Source organism: Schistocerca gregaria, chromosome 6, assembly GCF_023897955.1.
Source record: "Schistocerca gregaria isolate iqSchGreg1 chromosome 6, iqSchGreg1.2, whole genome shotgun sequence".
In the NCBI taxonomy this organism is placed as follows: Eukaryota; Metazoa; Arthropoda; class Insecta; order Orthoptera; family Acrididae; genus Schistocerca; species Schistocerca gregaria.
The window spans coordinates 93,634,335-93,659,632 of NC_064925.1; the positions used below are offsets into that span (position 1 = coordinate 93,634,335).

The 25,298-nt window shown below is 44.9% G+C and overlaps 1 protein-coding gene across 1 annotated transcript in view; it reads left to right on the forward strand.

Annotated features, from left to right (window-relative positions):
- LOC126278469 (coiled-coil and C2 domain-containing protein 1-like) overlaps positions 1–25,298 on the forward strand; it is a 164,892-nt gene that overhangs the window by 65,964 nt on the left and 73,630 nt on the right. Inside the window, exon 3 of the mRNA XM_049978613.1 lies at positions 15,817–15,989. Coding sequence (XP_049834570.1) covers positions 15,856–15,989 — 134 coding nt within the window. The 5' untranslated portion in view covers positions 15,817–15,855. The remainder of the gene's footprint in view (positions 1–15,816; positions 15,990–25,298) is intronic.

The following is a 25,298-nucleotide window of genomic DNA, read 5'->3' on the forward strand; positions in this document are numbered from 1 at the left end:
CTTTGGAGAGAAGTGGCAGTCATAAGAGTCGAGGGGCATGAAAGGGAAGCAGTGGTTGGGAAAGGAGTGAGACAGGGTTGTAGCCTCTCCTCGATGTTATTCAATCTGTATATTGAGCAAGCAGTAAAGGAAACAAAAGAAAAATGTGGAGTAGGTATTAAAATTCATGGAGACGAAGTAAAAACTTTGAGGTTCGCCGATGACATTGTAATTCTGTCAGAGACGGCAAAGGACTTGGAAGAGCAGTTGAACGGAATGGACAGTGTCTTGGAAGGAGGATATAAGATGAACATTAACAAAAGCAAAACGAGGATAATGGAATGTAGTCAAATTAAATCGGGTGATGCTGAGGGAATTAGATTAGGAAATGAGACACTTAAAGTAGTAAAGGACTTTTGCTATTTAGGAAGTAAAATAACTGATGATGGTCGAAGTAGAGAGGATATAAAATGTAGACTGGCAATGGCAAGGAAAGCGTTTCTGAAGAAGAGAAATTTGTTAACATCGAATATAGATTTATGTATCAGGAAGTCGTTTCTGAAAGTATTTGTTTGGAGTGTAGCCATGTATGGAAGTGAAACATGGACGATAACTAGTTTGGACAAGAAGAGAATAGAAGCTTTCGAAATGTGGTGCTACAGAAGAATACTGAAGATAAGGTGGATAGATCACGTAACTAATGAGGAGGTATTGAATAGGATTGGGGAGAAGAGAAGTCTGTGGCACAACTTGACTAGAAGAAGGGATCGGTTGGTAGGACATGTTTTGAGGCATCAAGGGATCACAAATTTAGCATTGGAGGGCAGCGTGGAGGGTAAAAATCGTAGAGGGAGACCGAGAGATGAGTACACTAAGCAGATTCAGAAGGATGTAGTTTGCAGTAGGTACTGGGAGATGAAGCAGCTTGCACAGGATAGAGTAGCATGGAGAGCTGCATCAAACCAGTCTCAGGACTGAAGACAACAATAACAATTACATTTTGTTGGGTTTCTCTCTTGTTTTGTTTTTTTAGGTTACAAGCAACTTTCGTAGCACAAGTTCTGTATTTTCAAATTATCGTTCGGTGTTACTTACGATTTCCACCTTTTTCAACTCATATGTGTTGTTCTGGAGACATATTTGTTAGTTTCCACGCTCTAGCTGGCCGATTTCTCGCGTTCTTTCAGCCACATTTGTCACAACGCATGTTTAACTTGCACTTTCCAAAAATGGTTCAAATGGCTCCGAGCACTATGGGACTAAACTTCTAAGGTCATCAGTCCCCTACAACTTTGAACTACTTAAACCCAACTAACCTAAGGACATCACACACATCCATGCCCGAGGCATGATTCGAACCTGCGACCGTAGCGGCCACGAGATTCCAGACTAAAGTGCCTAGAACCGCTCGGCCAACCCGGCCTGCTTGCACTTTCGATTTTGTGATCAACATGTGTGTTTTCACTGTGTAGTGTTGCCAACTGTTGTTGTATGTTTGTCTTTTGTTTGTGTATTGATGTTTCCCGTACCTTATATATATATATATATATATATATATATATATATATATATATTGCTGTCTGCAATTTTTTTAAATATGAGTTTACTTGTGTCTGTGATTTGTCTTTCTTTATTTCATTTAAATATGAGTTTGTCTGCTTGTCTGTGTGTAAATTTATTTTTTTAATGCTTTAATAATAAATATGGGTTTATGTGTGTGTGTGAGTGTGAGTGTGTGTGTGTGTGTGTGTGTGTGTGTTTGTGTGGGTAGGGAGAGAGAGAGAGAGAGAGAGAGAGGGGGAGGGAGAATGGGAAGGAGATTTATTCACTATTTATCCTGGTACATTTCGATTTGTTATCGTTTTGGTAGTTAGCGTGATCAGAGAGTGGTTGCTTATATGGATTCGGTCGCTTAGTACCTTCTTTTCCATTGCTATTGCTCTTTTATGTGAAAGTTTTCTTGCAACGTCAGAAGCTTTTTGTTATTCACTCTGATGACCGTCATGTCACATTCTATGTTGGATGGTTAATGTCCATGTTTTATCAGGTTGATCACAAACCGGAAAGTGCAAGTGATACATGCGATGTCACATATGTGGGTGAAAGATCGCCAGAAATAGATCAGTTGTAGTATGGAAATTAACAAATACATCTCCAGGACCACACAAATGAGTTGAAAAAGCTGGAAATCGTAACACCCATCGATAATTCGACAATACAGAACTTCTACTACTGAAGTTGCTTCAAACCAAAAAAAAACAAGAAACAAACACGACAAAATGTAATATAGCAGCTTATTATATCTACCACATAATACGTTTATTGTATATATAAAAGTAAACATGTACTTCAGGCCACTGATGATGCTTCCCGAACAAAAGAAGCGAAACGCGTATGGCAATAAACAAAGTACCTTCGGTTAGTTGCATAGACGGTACATACTTCCACGAATACACATTTTTAAATGGAACAATGGTTCTTGACATACAGAGGGAATCAAACGTGGTGACAAATTTCCTATTCTGTTGGCCTTTAAACACGATTCTTCACGAAACAGGTATTTTGCGAGCAGAAACTCTTATACGAAGGCATTCTTTAAATGAATGAAAGAACATTTTTTTCCTCTAATGTACAAATTTATTGTTAATACTACACTTAAGGGCCAAAGATACTGATAAAGACATACGTATTCAAATACTAAGATAGGTAAACAGGCAGAATACGGCACTGCGGTCGGCAACGTCTATATAAGATGACAAGTGTCTGGCGTAGTTGTTAGATCCGTTACTGCTGCTACAATGGGAGGTTATCAAGATTTAAATGAGTTTGAACGTGGTGTTGTCGTCCACAGAGTAGCGATGGGATGCAACATCTCCGAGCAGCGATGAAGTGGGGATTTTCCCGTACGACCATTTCACGTGTCTACCGCGAATTTAAGGAATTCGGTAAAACATCAGATCTCCGACATCGCTGCTGCCAGAAAAAGATCCAGCAAGAACTGGATCAACGACGGACTTAAGAGAATCGTTCTGCGTGACAGGAATGTAGCACTTCATCGAATTGCTGCAGATTCCAATGCTGGGCCATCAACCAGTGTTAGCGTGCGAACCATTCAACGAAACACCATCGTTATGGGCTTTCAGAGCCGAAGGCCCACTCGTGCATCCATGTTGACTGCACGACACAAAGCTTTACGCCTCGCCTGGGCCCCGTCAATACCGAGATTGGACTGTTGATGACTGGAAACATGTTGCCTGCTCAGACGAGTCTCGTTTCGAATTGTGTCGAGCGGATGGATGCGTACGGTTATGGAGACTACCTCATGTATCCATGGACCCTGCATGTCAGCAGGGGACTGCTCAAGCTGGTGTAGGCTCTGTAATAGTGTGGGGTGTGTGCCGTTGGTATGATGTGGGACCGTGATACTTCTAGATACGACTACAACAGGTGAGAATACACAAGTATCCTGTTTGATCACGTGCGTCCATTCGTCTACATTGTGCAACCAGACGGACTTGGGCAATTCCAGCAGAACAATTCGATATCCCACACGTCCAGAATTGCTTCAGAGTGGCTCCAGGAACATTTTTCTGAGTTTAAACAACTGCGCTGGGCACCGCACTCACCAGACGTGAACATTATAGCACATATCTGAGATGCCTTGCAACGTGCTGTTCAGAAGAGATCTCCACCCCCTCGTACTCTTACAGATTTATGGACATCCCTGCAGGATTCATGGTGTCAGTTACCCCCAGCAGTAATGCAGACATTAGTCAAGTCCATGCTACATCGTGTTACGGCACTTCTGCGTGCTCACGCGGCCCTACACGATATTAGGCAAGTGAACCCGTTTCCTTGGCTCTTCACTCTACCATTTGTGTTAAAACACACTGCATTACGAAGTGAACTTGTTAAGAACTCAGCACGTATTTGTAGGTCACTCTCACGAAGCCACCTTTCGACTATTGTGACATTAAAACACATCCAACATTAAACAGCAGTTTGCCAGCAGCCTCTCCCCTGCATCCCACTAGAATTCCCGTGACACCTCAATGTTTACTCTCCCGTTGTAACGTCTACAGTACAATGTCTATCTACTTATTTTGGTGATATCTCTCTTGTGTTTAAACGTCCATTTTTGAGGGATCCGTACTTCAAAAAGTATAAACGGAGCCCTTATAGGATCACTATGTTTTCCGTCTGTCTATCCATGTATTAAGAACTGTCTTTTTACGGGAACGGGCAGAAGTATAAAGTTGATATTTATGTCAAATACTAAGTTCTACAGTAATAAAATAAATACCGCCGTATATGGCACATCAATTTACTGCTCGCAAATTCATTCAGCAAAAGCTATAGACGAACTGTTTATGTGCATAACTAAGTTTGTATGGAAACCTCAGAGCGGTAGTCTTACTCGCTCTTGTCCGGTTTTTCTCATTTAGTACCACAACTACCGTTCGTCATTAGCAGTACGAATCCAAAACCCAAACTACAACATTTACCGGCTCTCCATCCAATCTCTCGAATAAAAATGTCTTATTCGCAGATGTTTAAATACACGTGAAAGTTCAGCGAAATAACGATAAGACGGAGCTAGCAAGCCGTTTGTGCTTACGGCAGAAACACAAGCAGAAGTTTCTACGTTACTTTAGATATATTAATCAAAGAGAATATAATCTTTACTAACCAATTACATTGCCGCCATCTCGTACCAGCTGTCAAGCCGCCATACGGTTTTAAGTTGTGAAGTTTAATACGAGTCCGTCTCTTGCGATTCTAATTAGCTCCCATTTTCATCAGCTGGGAACAAACTCTGGCTAATTTTAGCTGTTCACAGCATGCTCTTTCGCTACGGTTCTCGTGTGTTGTAGAAACTTGCACCGTAAGCGGACGCAGTGAAATCCGCTAGGTGTGTAATTCCACGGTTAATTTCACAGTGCAACTGCTAACCCTCCACTGTAGCGTCTGTTTCCTGCGAATGTTTGCACTGTTTCGTGCACAGCACAGTGACTGCCTACCCTGCCCTAGAATAAATGCAATCTGTGAGTCCGTTGTAACGGTACCAGTATAGTTTACATTTTGTAACTGTGTAGCATTGTATTATGCGTCTATATTAAATAGAACTGCCCCGTTAACTTACATATTTTCTGATATTTTTGTGGAATTTTTTTCTAATAGTTACATATATGGTGCTTTATTGTACTCTACAACCGTAATTGGAGGGCAGATTATAGCACATTTTCATATAATTTATATCCAATGCTTTCCTAATGCACTGGAAAAGAAATGCGGTGACAAAATAAGCCTGCAGTGGAAAATATTTCATGTACCTTAATATAGACTACACAAATTACATTATGCACACAATATTTTCTTTAATCCATCTTATATTCTACATATTTGAAAGTTTAACCGTGTGGATATACATCCTTTAGGAAAAATATTTTCGCTTCTCCACATAATTTCCATTCCTCTCAATTGCCTTATGCCATCTTGGAACTAGCACCTGTATACCTACGTGGTAAAATTCTGGACCAACCTGTTGGAGCCACAGTTTGGCAGCGTGCACAAGGAAGTCACCATCTTCAAACCTTGTTCCACGAAGAGAGTCTTTCAGTTTCTCAAAGAGATGATAATCACATGGAGCCAGGTCAGGACTGTAAGGCGGGTGTTTAAGTGTTGTCCGTCAGAGTTTTGTGATCGCTCCCATGGTTTCTAGACTGACATGTGGCCGTGCATTGCCGTACAACAGCAAAACATCCTGCTTTTGCCGATGTGGTCGAACACGACTCAGTCGAGCTTGAAGTTTCTTCAGTGTCGTCACATATGCATCAGAATGTATGGTTGTTCCACTTGGCATGATGTCCACAAGCAAGAGTCCTTCGGAATCGAAAAACACTGTAGCCTTAACTTTTCCAGCAGAAGGTGTTTTGATTTTTTTTCTTCGGTGAATTTGCAAGAAGCCACTTCATTGATTGCCTCTTCGTCTCTCGTGCAAAATGATGCAGCCATGTTTCATCACCTGGCACAATTCTTCCAAGAAATTCATCCCCACCATTCTCGTACTGTTCCAAAGTTCTCTGTATACCGTTGTTCTCGTTTCTTTGTGAGCCACTGTCAACATCCTGGGAACCCACCTGGCACGAACCTCTTTTAACGCCAACACTTTCAGTATTCTGCAAACACTTCCTTCCCCTATCCCAACGCAGTCTGTCAGCAGTCATCAGTTCGTCAACTCTCTGCACGTTGTATGGAGTGTGTGCAGTAAGAGGCCTACCGCTGCGAGGACAATCCTCAATATTGCTGTGCCCGCTTTCATCTCGTAACCTGCTTGTCCACCGACTAACTGTGCTGAGATCCACAGCAACATCTCCCTACACCTTTTTCAACTTCTTGTGGATGTTTCCCACTGTCTCGTTTTCACAGCACAGGAATTCTAACGCAGCACGTTGCTTCTGACCAACAAGTGTAGCAGCCATCTTGAAGACATGCTGTGACGGCACCACTTACGGGAACAGGCTGAACTAAGTTTGAAAACAAGCGGGAAGGATGTATCTACACACTGTAAGACTTTCATACATACAGAATGAAAACTGTATCTTTAAAAAAATAATGTGCATTTCTTTTGGAGTGACCCTCGTATAAAAGCAAATAACGTAGTTGTGTTGACCATCATAAGACGCATAAAATATTTTACGGGCAAGTTTTATTTTGTCAGCGTTCTCTGCTTTCAGAGTAGGGCACGATGGATTGCAAAGTAGGTTCTTACACTTAAGCCATAAAAGAAGTCTATAACCCAGATCAAGTAATACCTGGGCCTATAATTTACTTGCTACATCTTGTACCCTGCTGCAGTACAGGAACCAAGGTTTTCTTCGTTTCCTTCCTCCTAAACTATGTAGGGGGCTACGCAGTCGACTTCAGACATTCTGTCTGGAACGAGTTCTGCTGAATTTCCGTGGTTCTTTGGTACAGTTTTCTCGATACCTTTTGAAAATGAAGAAGGTCATTCTTTCATCACCGTGTTCTTATACACTTCTTATTGCCTACACGAAGTACCAGTACTGCGATGACTCTGCTTACGTTCCGTGCCTCAGCACATACGCTGATGGAAAAAAAAAAATCCCAGCATCAAGGAGTTGTGCGAGGTTAATTAAAGTTGTTGGCGTGTTTCTACATCTGAGAGATGATATCTATTCATATTTTGTGCCAATCGTATAAGAGTGGCGCTAGAAGCCTTTGCGATTGGAGGTGGTGAGTTGATGTTAGTCAGGAACGTAACAAATGTGCCATTCCAGAATGAGGTTTTCACTCTGCAGCGGAGTGTGCGCTGATATGTAACTACCTGTCAGATTAAAACTGTGTGCCGGACCGAGACTCGAATTCGGGACCTTTGCCTTTCGCGGGCAAGTGCTCTACCATCTGAGCTACCCAAGCACGAATCACGACCCGTCCTCACAACTTTACTTCTGCCAGTACCTCGCCTCCTACCTTCCAAACTTTACAGGAGCTCTCCAGCGAACCTAGCAGAACTAGCACTCCTGAAAGAAAGGATATTGCGGAGACATGGCTTAGCCACAGCCTGGGGGATGTTTCCAAAATGAGATTTTCACTCTGCAGCGGAGTATGCGCTGATATGAAACTTCCAGGCAGATTAAAACTGTGTGCCGGACCGAGACTCGAACTCGGGATCTCGCAGGAGAGCTTCTGTAAAGTTTGGAAGGTAGCAGGCGAGGTACTGGCAGAAGTAAAGCTTTGAGGACGGGGCGTGAGTCGTGCTTGGGTAGCTCAGATGTTAGAGCACTTGCCCGCGAAAGGAAAAGGTCCCGAGTTCGAGTCTCGGTCCGGCACAGAATTTTAATCTGCCAGTAAGTTTCAAATGTGCCATTATCAGCACTCATCTAAGTTTGAACGCGGTCGTGAAATAGGCTTATAAGAAGCTAGGTGTTGCTTGTGCGATATAGCAGAAAGCCTTGACAGGAATGTAGCCGCTGTACATGATTGCTGGCAACAGTGATCTCGTGAATGTACGACCACAAGAAGACCGGGCGCCGAACGTCCACGTGACACTACCGAGAGGGAACACCACCTCGTTCTGCGTATGGCTCTAGCGCATTTTACTATATCTGCAGCAGTAATCTGAGGAGTAGTTGGCACCACAGTAACACAAAGAGCTGTCACAGGTCGGTTTCTTCAAGGATAGCTCTGAGCCACACACCCTGTAATGTGCACTCCACTGATTGAAACCGCCGCCATTTACGACTTCAGTGGTGTCAAGCGAGAACTCGAACTCATTGCAGGTTTGTTGTGTTTTCTGATGAAAGCTGGTTCTGCCTCAGTGTTACTGGTAGCCGTGGGTTGGTTAGAAAGAGGACAGTTGAGGGCCTACCACCAACCTGTCTCCGTGTTGGATACTGTTTACCTACACCTGAAGTTATGGGCGGAGGTTCGATTTCGTATGACACAAAGAGTATTCTCGTGGTTATCCCACGCATTGGTTATCCCTCACCCCCTAATTGCAAATCTGTACGTCAGCTTTGTGATTCGACCTGTTGTGCTGCCATTCGCGAGCAACACTGCAGGGATAACGCTCGCCGACATACTGCTGTTTTAACTCAACTACAGAGTGCCGACAGGTTGCCTAGAGCTGGTCCGGCATATGTACAACAAAATACATGCACTTTCGCAAAAAAATGTTCAAGTGTGTGTGAAATCTTATGAGACTTAACTGCTAAGGTCATCAGTCCCTAAGCTTACACACTACTTAACCTAAATTATCCTAAGGAGAAACACACACATACCCATGCCCCAGGGAGGATTCGAACCAGCCGCAGAGTACATTACTGCAGCGCCTGAGACCGATCGGAAAATCCCGCGCGGCGCACGTTTGCACGCCTTCATTCGACAAAAAAAAAGGGTGAAAATGGCTCTGAGCACTATGCGACTTAACTTCTGAGGTCATCAGTCGCCTAGAACTTAGGATTAATTAAACCTAACTAACCTAAGGACATCAAACACATCCATGCCCGAGGCAGGATTCGAACCTGCGACGGTAGCAGTCACTCCGTTCCAGACTGTAGCGCCTAGAACCGCACGGCCACTCTAGCCGGCCCGCATTCAACATTCTGACGGTTCCATCGGTTATTGATGTACCAGCATTTCCCATTTGCAATGACTTGCTTAAATTAACCTGTGAATTCACAATGTTAATTACTTAAACATGTTCATCATCATCATCATCATCATCATTTAAGACTGATTATGCCTTCCAGCGTTCAGTCTGGAGCATAGCCCCCTTATAAAATTCCTCCATGATCCCCCATTCAGTGCTAACATTGGTGCCTCTTTTGATGTTAAACCTATTACTTCAAAATCATACTTAAATATGTTACCTACACAGATATATCCCAAAAATTTCATTACTCTGCATTAACTATTTCTTTTTTTGGGATGAGGGGGGTCTTGCGATATTTTTCCGTAAGTGTTATTTCCAGTGGCATATTCGCGAGCTTGACAGAAGCAAACGCAAAGGGTAACGCTTCATTCAGCGACTCCAGGAAGACATCAGTAATGGACCAGAAAACTACTGAAGTCGTTTCTTTCCCTATCATACCAACAATTTTGAAACACCAGACCCATGCTTTTATGCTGATAATTATTTTTGATTAATAATTTTTATTTGTCAGATTCATACTGAAGGTACATATGTATAGTTTTCGTTGCAAATGGTATCTGACTTTATATCCTTTGTATGTGCTCACAATCCGCAAGCGGGGACCCTATTTGACATGGAATGCGAAGAATCTCGTGACTTCAATACGTGGGAACTTGTTTCCAGGTGTCCTTCTTTTGTTCTTCCCGGTTTCTAAGAACACAGAATTATCGCGTGGACGTGCAGCAAGAGATTCGTCCTTGTATGAGAGTATGTGCCAAAAAGGAATTAGAAAATAGCCAGACACAGCTGCACTGTGACACGTTCACGTTGCAATGGAGGTGAAGATCTGCAGTCTGACTTTCACGTGTAACACATTTCCCTGTTGTTTTAGGAAATGTTTCCCTGAACTCCCCTGGCCTGACCCTAAGCTCGTCCTTAGCGAGCTACTAAACAAGTGGTCTTGGGGTAGCGTCTTTGAGTAGTGATCAAAACGTCTTGAGTCCAGGAAACGAACCTGCCACTACTTAAATTTCGAATAAAAAGCGTCACCAATGACGACCGAAGACGTCCGGATAAGAAATCACCTTCGTTCTGCCAACGACCTTGCCAAAGAGGGCAGAGATTCACGGCACTCTTTTGCCCATAGGGTGGGAAACTGCCTCTGAAAGGTGGAAGAAGGAGCAACGAGCAACGGCATGAGTAGGCAAAAGTAATGAATATCTATAGGATACGCCTGTAGCTGAAGAAGTGTCTCCCATGGCAGAAGATACCGGCCTAGAGTCCCATTTCGATCTCCGGGAGGGGACTGACGAAAGGGGACGTCCACATGAAACGTCCCTAATTACCGAATGAAGCAGAAACCCTTAAGACGTAAATAGTAGCGGTTTGAGCATCATGTAAATTAATTCAGAACGTTCTGTCAAAATTTCTCCTAGACTGACCATTTTTTGTTTAGGAAGCCATATAAATACCAGAAATTTCTATGCCTCAAAAAGATACGGAAAGGAAATCACTTACCCCTGTCTAAAGCAATGTCAGAGTCCAATTCTAACGAGAACCACCAGATATTAAGCCGATTAAGGCTTGATATGACAACCACTTGAAGTGTAAACAGGTTATGGGAGATAGCGATCATCTGATAAAAAAGGTAGAGAAAAATCAGAGAGATGTTCTAAACAAGCCCATCAAAGGCAGTCAGCCATCGATAACATAGCTAATTGCCCCTTGTTCAACATTTCACAAGGGATGCATAAGCGACTTCGCTTGCGCTCTTACAAAGCACTGTACAGAAACGGCTTGCAGCTTCGCCACCAGTCGCCTATTGTGATATTAGATCGGGTTGGATACAGCCTCAAATAATTAGAAAATTAAGTTTGCTCTGATGAAACATTCTTCCACATGGTATTGTTAATTATCACATAATTGGCATCTGCGCTTAAGTAAGAACCACAGTTATTGAGATCATGTCAAAGCACCACCAGCTAAACAGTCAAGGTGGTCAGAGACACTGAGAAGTTTCATGCGTGGTGTGTGCTGATGAAAAACAAAGAGAGATTTTTCTTTATCGAGCGAACAGTACGGCGACCGTTTGTATGGCCATCGTTTAGTAATTCGCTGTCCCTCATTTTTCTTCCCTTCAGCCAGCAATGAACTCCCAGGAAGATGGTGCACGACCACACTAAAATTTACATGTTCGTGACATACTGGACCGAACACTTGCACAGCAACAGATTGGATGTAATGGATCTACCAAGTGGTCACAATTGCCTCCAGACATATCGCTTCTAGTGAGTGCATATGGCTATTGCGATCTCTCTAGAAGAAATGTCGATGCAATAGCCTCAATGAGCACACACATATTGTGAGGACATCGGCTAAGAAAGAATATGGTCTAGACATTTTATGACTCACGAAAGGATATCATTAAGTATCAGTGTAACATTTTGTACAAAACATTGTGAGTTCATTTACATGATGGCATAAGATCAGTTACTATTTGTCCACGATAAACTGACGATTGGCGCAATGGCTATCGGGAACGGCCATGGCAGTGTTCAACACGTAACCAGAGGCGACATTCGCGGAAATATTGACCGCTTAAGTGACACTTCCGTTGGATAGCAAATCATCTAATTTGTTCACATACACTCCTGGAAATTGAAATAAGAACACCGTGAATTCATTGTCCCAGGAAGGGGAAACTTTATTGACACATTCCTGGGGTCAGATACATCACATGATCACACTGACAGAACCACAGGCACATAGACACAGGCAACAGAGCATGCACAATGTCGGCACTAGTACAGTGTATATCCACCTTTTGCAGCAATGCAGGCTGCTATTCTCCCATGGAGACAATCGTAGAGATGCTGGATGTAGTCCTGTGGAACGGCTTGCCATGCCATTTCCACCTGGCGCCTCACTTGGACCAGCGTTCGTGCTGGACGTGCAGACCGCGTGAGACGACGCTTCATCCAGTCCCAAACATGCTCAATGGGGGACAGATCCGGAGATCTTGCTGGCCAGGGTAGTTGACTTACAACTTCTAGAGCAAGTTGGGTGGCACAGGATACATGCGGACGTGCATTGTCCTGTTGGAACAGCAAGTTCCCTTGCCGGTCTAGGAATGGTAGAACGATGGGTTCGATGACGGTTTGGATGTACCGTGCACTATTCAGTGCCCCGTCGACTATCACCAGAGGTGTACGGCCAGTGTAGGAGATCTCTCCCCACACCATGATGCCGGGTGTTGGCCCTGTGTGCCTCGGTCGTATGCAGTCCTGATTGTGGCGCTCACCTGCACGGCGCCAAACACGCATACGACCATCATTGGCACCAAGGCAGAAGCGACTCTCATCGCTAAAGACGACACGTCTCCATTCGTCCCTCCATTCACGCCTGTCGCGACACCACAGGAGGCGGGCTGCACGATGTTGGGGCGTGAGCGGAAGACGGCCTAACGGTGTGCGGGACCGTAGCCCAGCTTCATGGAGACGGTTGCGAATGGTCCTCGCCGATACCTCAGGAGCAACAGTGTCCCTAATTTGCTGGGAAGTGGCGGTGCGGTCCCCTACGGCACTGCGTAGGATCCTACGGTCTTGGCGGGCATCCGTGCGTAGTTGCGGTCGGGTCCCAGGTCGATGGGCACGTGCACCTTCCGCCGACCACTGGCGACAACATCGATGTACTGTGGAGACCTCACGCCCCACGTGATGATCAATTCGGCGGTACGTCCACCCGGCCTCCCGCATGCCCACTATACGCCCTCGCTCAAAGTCCGTCAACTGCACATACGGTTCGTGCCCACGCTGTCGCGGCATGCCACCAGTGTTAAAGACTGAGATGGAGCTCCGTATGCCACGGCAAACTGGCTGACACAGACGGCGGCGGTGCTTAAATGCTGCGCAGCTAGCGCCATTCGACGGCCAACACCGCGGTTCCTGGTGTGTCCGCTGTGCCGTGCGTGTGATCATTGCTTGTACAGCCCTCTCGCAGTGTCCGGAGCAAGTAAGGTGGGTCTGACACACCGGTATCAATGTGTTCTTTTTTCCATTTCCAGGAGTGTAGTCATAGAGTTTTACCTACAACTTCATTATTATTTATTTATCAAAAATAAAGAAAAATGAGCGTAGAGAAATGTGCAACATACGACACTGTGAATGAAAGGCAAAAACTGGTTTACGGAATCCGTTTGGACACAGCATTTATTGAACACAACATAGTAGTAATGTTTACGAAGTGTAATTAACTGTGCCTGAAAGAACTGTCAAAATAATGTTCGCTTAAGATCACTCTCATTTATATTTAATTCAACATCGCCATTATAATCATCATGCTTGGAGGCTTGGCACTGATAACAGCTTCATCCATAGCCACTGTCATTCCACCTCGCTTCCAGTACTCTTGCTCCAGTTGCCCCACGTTCCTGCAGTAACCTTGCCACTCCTGCACAGTAGCTGAAAGGAAAGCAGAATTAACAAGATTCTGAAGTCTTCACCAGTGACATTTATCTCACTAAAATTGTTTTGTTTTGGTCCATGCCAGTTCTATAGGATTTAGATCGCAGTCGTAAACGGAGTACTTTGTGGTCCTGGTCTCAGCGTTTTTACCCACGACGTACATTTTCAAGGCTCGTTTGTTTTCTTTTATTTTAGATAATAGTTCAACCTTCCTAACTGAGCCAATACACGTTCGCATAAATCGCAACTACTCTAACTTCTTAATCCTGAAGCCTTGTTTACTAAGCATTCTGTCGAACTTCCTTCTGTGGTATGGCGCGTTATTCGAACAGTTACAGAAATGAGTGGCATATTAGGAACCACCATATCTGGAATCCGCCTCCTACCGCCCAAGTCCGCTAGTTTCGTCAGCTTCAAGAAGTCCGCAGACTGGTGGAAACAATGTACCTTTGGGACCCCTAAACACCTACAATTGGCACCACCACCCAAGGAAGTGCGACGTGAGTTTACCAATCTATTTGTTTCTCCAGAAGGGAAAGTAGAACGGCAGTATAGACGTCTTTAAATTTTAGCTGATTTCTTTTTAATGTAACCGTAAACATAAATGCATTACCTTCTTGATAAAAGTATTAAGTATTTCTTGCAAAACCCGAAGAGTAATTAGAAGGCAGTCTCTGGGTGAGATACCGCGAGGCATTTTTATTTCCTATTATCGAATATTTGATTGTACAATAGACCAGAGCTGTTCTAAATTTACGTACGACAACCCCAAATATTTTTGTCTAGATAGGTCCTCTGATTTCTACATCTACATCTACATTTATACACCGCAAGCCACCCAACGGTGTGTGGCGAGCTGCACTTTACGTGCCACTGTCATTAACTCCCTTCCCTGTTCCAGTCGCGTATGGTTCGCGGGAACAACGACTGCCGGAAAGCCTCCGTGCGCGCTCGAATCTCTTTAATTATACATTCATGATCTCCTCGGGAGGTATAAGTAGGGGGAAGCAACATATTGAATACCTCATCCAGAAACGCACCCTCTCCAAACCTGGACAGCAAGCTACACCTCAATGCAGCGCCCCTCTCTTGCAGAGTCTGCCATTTGAGTTTGCTAAACATCTCCGTAACGCTATCACGCTTACCAAATAAATCTGTGACGAAACGCGCCGCTATTCTTTGGATCTTCTCTATCTCCTTTGTCAATCCGACCTGGTACGGATCCCACACTGATAAGCCATACTCAAGTATAGGTCGAACGAGTGTTTTGTGAGCCATCTCCTTTGTTGATTGACTACATTTTCTAAGGACTGTCCCAATGAATCTCAACCTGGCACCCGCCTTACCAAAAATTAATTTTATATGATCATTCCACTAGAAATCGTTCCGTACGCATACTCCCAGATATTTTACAGAAGTAACTGCTACCAGTGTTTATTTCGCTATCATATAATCATACAATAAAGGATGCTTCTTTCTATGTATTCGCAATACATTACATTTGCCTATGTCAAGGGTCAGTTGCCACTCCCTGCACCAAGTGCCTACCCGCTGCAGATGAAGTGACTGTTCAGTTAATTAAATAGTGTTCTGGATAACATCAATATGTGCCCCTCTAACATTTTTTCTATTAACTTATTTTTGTGTTACGTCACCGTTTTTATTCAGTAATAATAATGCAATAACAGTGCCGACTGCTCTGGTTTTTAAGAACTGCAACACTTCTGCAACAAGTATTTGCAGCAAGTTGCTGAATTTAACTGTGACTTGAGAAATCAAAGAGTCAGTTTATGTTCTAATGCAAACATCTCAGTCAGTGCTTATGGTAGTAACTGGCTAGTGAACACAATCCTTTCGCAACACTTCGCATCTAGAGACAGCTTGACGTTGGCAGCGCTCGGAGACAAACGAATACGTTTCAAGTAGGGCCGATTTTCTCTGCTGCTGGCAGCGCTAGCGAAATCGTCAAGTTATCCTGGTCAAGCAGTATCTTTGTATCTCTGTGTCACACGTTTTTTTTAAAAAAAACTGTATTTGCCAATCAGTGAGGCATCATATGAACATCTTTATACTCGATTTTACCGTTTGATCTCATATTTTTCGTAATCCATTTGAGAGCAAGATGATCACTGCAACGTTACGAAATGACTGAAAGTTAGCATTAGGTAAAATGCCAGTAAATGTTAGTGAGACGTTAAATTGCAAGTTGTTTTTCAGGTGGGCACGGCCGAAACTGCAGTGGTGTCGCATCCGCGCATGCGCGAGTACCGCGGGGTGCCCGACACTGACGACGAGGACGAAGACGTGGAGGACGAGGCCGGCTACGACGAGGACGAGCAGGAGACGACCACGCCCTCCGCGGACCTCCACATCCCTCGCATCAACAGCTGGTACGCTCGCCCTCACCTCGCACAGCATGTTTTCAACTTCTGTACCTGCCATAGTGCTACTACTCTGTGTCACACTCATCTCCGCTTTTCCTACAGCTGATAACGTGAATGCTTATCCAGAATGTATAGAGTCAATGAGTAACAGCTTCCAAGCTGTCATTAATGAGGTCCGTTTTTACTATTCACTGCTAACGCACGTATCTACGCCATCGGACATACACTACTGGCCATTACAATTGTTACACCATGAAGAAAATCAGATGATAAACGGGTATTCATTGGACAAATATATTGTACTAGAACTGATATGTGATCACATTTTCACGCAGTTTGGGTGCATAGATCCTGACAAATCAGTACCCAGATCAACCATCTCTGGCCGTAATAGCGGCCTTGATACGCCTGGCATTGAGTCAAACAGAGCTTAGATGACGTGTACAGGTACTGCTGCCCATGCAGCGTCAACACGTTACCACAGTTCGTCAAGAGTACCGACTGGCGTATCGTGACGAGCCAGTTGCTCGGCCACCATTGACCAGACGTTTTCAGTTGGTGAGAGATGTTGAGAATGTGCTGGCCAGGGCAGCAGTCGAACATTTTCTGTATCCAGAAAGGCCCGTACAGGACCTGCAACATTCGGTCGTCCATTATCCTGCTGAAATGTAGGGTTTCGCAGGGATCGAATGAAGGGTAGAGACACGAGTCGTAGCACATCTGAAATATAACGTCCACTGTTCAAAGGGCCGTCAATGCAAACAAGAGGAGACCGGGACGTGTAACCAGTGGCATCACGCCTGGTGATATTCCAGTATCGCGATGAAGAACACACGCTTCCAATGTGCGTTCACCGCGATGTTGCCAAACACGGACGCGACCATCATGATGAAGTAAACAGAACCTGGATTCATCCTTAAAAAATGACGTTTTGCCATTCGTGCACCCAGGTTCGCCGTTGAGTACACCAACGCAGGCGCTACTGTCTGTGATGCAGCGTCAAGGGTAACCGCAGCCACGGTCTGCGAACTGATAGTCCATGCTGCTGCAAACGTCGTCGAACTGTTCGTGCAGATGGTTGTTGTCTTGCAAACGTCCCCATCTGTTGACTCAGGGATCCAGACGTGGCTGCACGATCCGTTACAGCCATGCGGATAAGGTGCCTGTCATCTCGACTGCTAGTGATACGAAGCCGTTGGGGTCCAGCACGGCGTTCCGTATTACCCTTCTGAACCCATCGATTCCATATTCTGTTAACAGTCATTGGACCTCGACCAACGCGAGCAGAAATGTCGCGATACGATAAACCGTAATCATGATAAGCTACAATCCGACGTTTACAGAAGTCGGAAACGTGATGGTACGCGTTTCTTCTCCGTACACGAGGCATCACAACAACGTTTCAAGGGTTCATAGAAGCACCTTCACATTTCTCTATTATTCCACTCTCTTATAGCGCTCGGAAAGAACGAACACCTCTACCTTTCCGTGTGAGCTCTATTTCCCTTATTTTATCGTGGTGGTCGTTTCTCCCTATGTAGGTCGGTGTCAACAAATTATTTTCGCTTTAGGAGGAGAAATTTGGTGATTGGAATTTCGTGAGACGATTCCGTCCCAACGAAAAACGCCTTTCTTTTAATGATGTCCAGCCAAAACCCTGTATCATTTCTGTGGCACTCTCTCCCATATTTCGCGATAATAGAAAACGTGTTGCCCTTCTTTGAACTTTTACGATGCACTCTGTCAGACCTGTCTGTTAAGGATCCCACACCACGCAGGAATATTCTAAAAGAGGACGGACAAGCGTAGTGTCGGCAGCCTCCTTACGAGATCTGTTACTTTTCTAAGTGTCCTGCCAACAAAACGCAGCCTTCCCCACAACATTTTCTATGTGTCTCTTCCAATTTAAGTTGCTCGTAATTGTAATAACTAAGCGTTCAGTTGAATTTACGGTATTTAGATTAGACCGATTTATGTGTAACCGAAGTTTACCGAATTCCTTTTAGCACTCATGTGGATGACCTAACTCATTTCGTTATTTAGGGTCAACTGCCACTTTTCGCACCATTCATATATCTTTTCTAAATCGTTTTGCATTTTGTTTTGATCTTCTGATGTCTTTATTAGTCGATAAAATGCAGCGTCATCTGCAAACAACCTAAGACGACTGCTCAGATAATCTCCCAAATCGTTTATATAGATAAGAGACACCAAAGTGCCTATAACACTACCCTGGGGAACCCCAGAAATCACTTCTGTTTTACTCGATGACTTTCCGTCAATTACTACCAACTGTGACCTCTCTGATAGGAAATCACAAATGCAGTCACATAACTGAGACGATATTCCACAAGCAGGCAACCATTGGTACCTAGACTGTTTTCACTAATTTTCAGTTCGCTGTTTTCAGAAAAGAATACCAGAAGTTTTGCATGCTTCAAGATCAGCAATTAAGATGTTAAGAAATGGTTCAAATGGCTCTGAGCACTATGGGACTTAACATCTATCGTCCTCAGTCCCCTAGAACTTAGAACTACTTAAAGCTAACTAATCTAAGGACATTACACAACACCCAGCCATCACGAGGCAGAGAAAATACCTGACCCCGACGGGAATCGAACCCGGGAACCCGGGCGGTGGAAGTGAGAACGCTACCGCACGACCACGAGATGCTTCTCATTCCTGCTGCTTCTGATGTCTGTAGTCATCCTTCGTTTTACTGTTAGTCAGTATTTTGTACTCATTAAGATTGATCATTCCATTCGACAGGTCTTGTAATTCTTCTTCACTTTCATTGAGGATAGCAATGTCATTGGCGAATCTTAAATTGATATCCTTTCACCCTGAATTTTAATGCTACTTCTGAACCTCGCTTTTACTTCTGTCACTGCAACTTCAAAGTACAGATCGAACAGAAGGGGCGAAAGATTACATTCTTTTCTTACACCGTTTTCAGTCCAGCCGGCTGCTGGATAATTTCTGTATTTTTTTCGTCAGTTGAAGACACTATGCTTTGTGTTTCTGTCTGAATAATGTGCTTTAACGAAGTATTCTACTTCTGATGTCCAATGCATGCAGTTACTTTCGCAGTTTCATTCAGAAGTTTTCTAAGAGTCTAATAGTGTATTTTAATACGAGAGTATATCATCTTAGGCACTTTATAACAGTTAAAACACTTGATAATTGCACTTCGAAGCCGAAATAATGACTGTGTAAGTATAAATGTAACACTGTAAATAAACAACAGTCTAATGGCGGTATTGACATTAAAGAAGTATCTCACTTGATTGCCTCCATATTCCTAGTTGAGGATTATACGGTCGTAGGACAAAGAAACAGAAACTTCACTGTCTTAAACATCGCTCCACAATACCCGTTTAAGCAAATGGTAACTACGTTACAAGGAAAACCTATAATAAGAGTAAGAACAGAAAGTCCTTCCAAAACAAGGTTTGAATTCTGCTACCGAAGACATTGGGCGTTGCTATTGTAAAGTGAACCAACAAAGGGAGCTGAAATTCTTAGAGGAAAGAAAATAATTTCACAAAAGACATGTGTATCTCATCGTTAGTTTTTAGTGCAGAAAAGAGTAGTCCTGAAATACGAGGTCTATTCGGGAAGTAAGAGCATATCGGTCGCAAAATGGGGACCACACTGAAAATAAAAAAAATTTTTTTCTTTGCAAGAGTGTACTACACCATCCAGCAACTTGTCTACATAGTCGCCGGTCCGGCATGGACATTTTTGGTAGCGTTGTACAAATTTACTAATACCCGCGTCGTACAAGGCAGCGATCTGTGCTTTCATCCAGTTCTCTTCGCTGATCTTCAGTTTGTTGTCTGTGCCAAAATGTTGTCTTCATAGCCAGCAGTTCATGTGAGCAGAGACGAAAATTATTGGAGCCAAGTGCGGGCTGTATCGTGGGTCATCAAGCACTTTCCATCGAAAAACCTGCAAATGGTTCAAATGGCTCTAAGCACCATGGGACATAACATCTGAGGTCATGAGCCCCCTAGACTTTAAACTACTTAAACCTAAGTAACCTAAGGACATCACAAACACCCGTGACCGAGGAAGTATTCAAACCTGCGACCGTAGCAGCAGCGCGGTTCGGGACTGAAGCGCCTAGAACCGTTCGGCCACAGCGGCCGGCGAAAACGCTGCAGGGGCATACTCATTGCCCCTGCAGTGAGCGGTCGAGAATTGTCGTGAAGGAGAAAATGCATGACAGGGACTTATGTGGCGTTGCACGAAATCGGACGAAACCTCTCAGCAGCCACCTATGCTTGGCGGGAGACACTATTGTTCTAGGCGTCTTTTTGCGTGCTCACTGTGCGCCCAGAAATGAAAAGAGCGACTTGACACGATCTACAGGCATGCTAGATACCCCCCGACACAACTGTACACAGATTCATCGGATTTTCGTTGTCGTTCCCATACGCGACGTATCGAGTCTTACTTTCCGAACAGCCCTCGTAGCAGTGGTAGCGATGGATCAGAACGGTGTGTAAGGTGGTGTGGTCTCCTGACCATCATTTCTTACATATTCTGTCCTCGCAATCGTATTCTGTATATCAAGAAGCTTCTTTTGAACCCAAACTCGATAAGGTAGAGCCAATTTTGTATGAATTCATGTAAGTGATACACAAATCTAATAAGTAAATCGCAAGTGTGCACAAAGGTTGTAAAAGTCGAGGCTGGCGTACACAACACGACGACCACAGGAATTTTCGTTCTGAAGAGGAACCCAACTCGCTGGGAAGACTGTCCCTTCAGAGGGCTGGGACAACAACATACCTACTTCGATCGAAACAACCGCCCAGGGAGAAGACAGCTTTCACAGGAGCGAAGGGATACCGACCCCCGTGTTCGACTTAAAAGCAAATTCTGCTACATTGTGTGGAAGCGCCCAGAAGATGCATTTTTTCACAGACCGGGTGCGTTGTTATGGAGTTCTCACTAGAGGACAGTATGCACCTAACTGATATGCTACAGATTTCCGTATTGGTCGACTTAAACGAAACGTCATTCTCCCGTTTAGAAGAGCAACGCTAATTGGTGGAATATTTCTGACGCAAGGAGTCAGAGGAGTGAGGGAAGGCAGCGAATGATATACCCTTACAACTTTTCCAGAAAAAGTGGCCGTTCCATTGTCGCTCTTGGAGCAGGAACACATAACGAGAGCGAGTCCGCTCGTACGTGTACGAAAAGAGCGAGGAACAAAGTCTCTCCTCAGTATTTCACTGGGAAGGCACCTCTGTCGTTAGCAAATCGGAGTGACACTCTATACTGAGTCGCTCGCGATTAAGTGTTGCTCACTGTCTTGCTGGCACACTTATTGTGCGGTGCGAACACGGACAGAGTTGTAGTTCAACGCCCCTGCGAGCGGGTATTGAGTGTCATCGCGGTGGACTGGTTATCTGACCAGTGTACCACGCCGATAGTTAGACTAGGGGCAGATAAGAGTCCTGGCCTTCATCGAAGCGTAGGGAGAGTTTGATTGGCGAACGTCAATCCAGATAGAAAGAGATAGGTGTGTTATTTGTCAGCAGCGAGCGACACAGGCAGCAGTCGTCGCAGCTCACGGTATTGTGTGCTACAGCGTATGCGAGCCCCATCTGTTCTCTGTAACAGTACACTCCACAACGTTTCTAGTGCGACAGCTTTGACCGTACCTAGAGAAGTTATTCAAGTTGTGTAGGCGCGGCTCTCAGCCATTCTGCCGAGTATATAACATTCTTAAAGAAAAGGGAGAAAAGAACCTATCCATACTTTGTAAAATAATAGCATTCCTATCCATAAGCGGCACTCTATGTTCCGAAAAGAACCTGGAAAATTATTATTATTTTTTTTTATATTTATTAAAGTTTCACTTGATTTCTCTGAATTTTTTTGTAATAAATAATATTTTTCGTTCGTTTGATGTTTTTGTTACAATAACTAGCAATACGACTGTACCAAAGCATCCCGCTAGTTATGTAAGAATATATAGAATAATTTTGTGTCTTTTCCTTACAGCGGACGACTACAGAAGATATTTGTTGCTCAATGGTTTTCAAGCTGTTCTTGTTGGCACATTAGGAACATCTTTCTGACTTCTGTAGTATTGTGAGATGGAAATTGTTTCTTGCAGGAGCGAAAGAGTACTTGTTGGAACATCCCCATTGTGCAACTTGACAGAATAAAAACCACACACTCACAGGTGTATCCGCTGTAGGACCGCAAGATCACTATATTGAGACATTATCCATCGAATGAGAGTACAGCGACAAATAGGGACTTCGTTAAACATTTCATTTTATCTTATTTCTTTCCTTTTCTCTCGCTTCGCGCTGCTTTAAAACCATTGTCTCACTGAAACTATACTCCTGGAAATGGAAAAAAGAACACATTGACACCGTTGTGTCAGACCCACCATACTTGCTCCGGACACTGCGAGAGGGCTGTACAAGCAATGATCACACGCACGGCACAGTGGACACACCAGGAACCGCGGTGTTGGCCGTCGAATAGCGCTAGCTTCGCAGCATTTGTTCACCGCCGCCGTCAGTGTCAGCCAGTTTGCCGTGGCATACGGAGCTCCATCGCAGTCTTTAACACTGGTAGAATGCCGCGACCGCGTGGACGTGAATCGTATGTGCAGTTGACGGACTTTGAGCGAGGGCGTATAGTGGGCATGCGGGAGGCCGGGTGGACGTACCGCCGAACTGCTCATCACGTGGGGCGTAAGGTCTCCACAGTACATCGATGTTGTCGCCAGTGGTCGCCGGAAGGTGCACGTGCCCGTCGACGTGGGACCGGACCGCAGCGACGCACGGTAGCACGCCAAGACCGTAGGATCCTACGCAGTGCCGTAGGGGACCGCACCGCCACTTCCCAGAAAATTAGGGACACTGTTGCTCCTGGGGTATCGGCGAGGACCATTCGCAACCGTCTCCATGAAGCTGGGCTACGGTCCCGCACACCGTTAGGCCGTCTTCCGCTCACGCCCCAACATCGTGCAGCCCGCCTCTAGTGGTGTCGCGACAGGCTTGAATGGAGGGACGAATGGAGACGTGTCGTCTTCAACGATGAGAGTCGCTTCTGTCTTGGTGCCAATGATGGTCGTATGCGTGTTTGGCGCCGTGCAGGTGAGCGTCACAATCAGGACTGCATACGACCGAGGTACACAGGGCCAACACCTGGCATCATGGTGTGGGGAGCGATCTCCTACACTGGCCGTACACCTCTGGTGATCGTCGAGGGGACACTGAATAGTGCACGGTACATCCAAACCGTCATCGAACCCATCGTTCTACCATTCCTAGACCGGCAAGGGAACTTGCTGCTCCAACAGGACAATGCACGTCCGCATGTATCCCGTGCCACCCAACGTGCTCTAGAAGGTGTAAGTCAACTACCCTGGCCAGCAAGATCTCCGGATCTGTCCCCCATTGAGCGTGTTTGGGACTGGATGAAGCGTCGTCTCAGGCGGTCTGCACGTCCAGAACGAACGCTGGTACAACTGAGGCGCCAGGTGGAAATGGCATGGCAAGCCGTTCCACAGGACTACATCCAGCATATCTACGATCGTCTCCATGGGAGAATAGCAGCCTGCATTGCTGCGAAAGGTGGATATACACTGTACTAGTGCCGACATTGTGCATGCTCTGTTGCCTGTGTCTATGTGCCTGTGGTTCTGTCAGTGTGATCATGTGATGTATCTGACACCAGGAATGTGTCAATAAAGTTTCCCATTCCTGGGACAATGAATTCACGGTGTTCTTATTTCAATTTCCAGGAGTGTATATCTCACTGTGTAAACGACGACACGAAATTATCAGCAAACAAGGAAATTTCTGTAAGAACTATAATTAATTTTCTGCCCGCCGAGCACAGATAAGGTTGATGTTCCGCGGCACGGAAAACGGTACAGCGGTGGCAACGGCGGAAGCCGCTGTGGCCGTGCGATATGCGGATCACGAACGGTGCACTCTGTTCTGGCTCTTAAATCAAGTCAGATGTCGGCTGCCATTCGGCGCACTCGGAATTTCCGTAACAGAATTGTGAAACGGGTAGCAGTGAGACGGCGCGATTTTTCAATACGGCTCGGCCAGCTCCGGGTGTTCTGCGCCGGCAGCGGTTGGAGCCCCCAGTCTCGTCACGTAGTAACGGTCTGTAGCAGGCTGGCGGGCAAAGCAGCGGAAACCCCAACCTCGGCTGCCGGCACTCTAAGGCCACAGTTTCACAATGCCGCTCATGCCCGCGGCACGAGAGCGGCAAATCCAGCCAGATACACCGAGAAAAAAAGCAGATATCTGCTTTAATTTGTAGCTATTATTTTTCTCCGTCCGCTTCCTTTTAGCAGAATTCATTCGCAGTCGACATCCGATGAATGACGCTGGATTAGTTCAATGTCTTAGAGAACAATTGTTAATAATTGTTAATGTTACTCATTCTCTTTACCGTTTATGTATGTCGAGCCAGGGTCTAGTGAAGCAGTGGATAGAACTGTCGGCTCGGACCAATGACGTCAGAGTTGGCCAGAGAGCATTTATTACACAGATGAAACAGCTGACAAGACTGTTCAGAAACAAAGGAATACGAGAGACAAAAATAAAATTGACATATATCAAGACAAGTAGTATTTTTGTGATGTCACCACCAGACACCACACTTGCTAGGTGGTAGCCTTTAAATCGGCCGCGGTCCGTTAGTATACGTCGGACCCGCGTGTCGTCACTATCAGTGATTCTACAACGAGCGCCGCCACACGGCAGGTCTAGTCTAGAGAGACTCCCTAGCACTCGCCCCAGTTGTACAGCCGACTTTGTTAGCTATGGTTCAGTGACTACATACGCTTTCATTTGCAGGGACGAGACAATAAGACGACACATATACAATTTGTATCCCGTACTCCATTATGGAGTATATACAGGGTGTCCCAGCTATCTTGTCCACCCAATATATCTCTGGAACAATAACAGCTATTGGAAAACGACATTCATCGGTATCAATGTAGGGCTGGGGCCCATGAATGTACATATTTGGAAACATTCTAAAACGAAAGCATTTGTGTTTTTTAACCGAAATTTATGTTTCTTAAATGGACCTTCTATATTTTTTCCTTCAGCAATCCATAGCATGACAAAGCACATACACAATGGCGTTGATTGCATCGCAATATTCCCATTACATCCGGAGATATTAAGACGCGAAGTTGACGCTTGAAACACTCGACATGCGCTGCTAGCGCACGTCCTGAGGCTCAGGCGTGAACCCCATTCTGCCCGTAATCGCGATGTGATTGACATGCGTAATCACACTTCCATACTT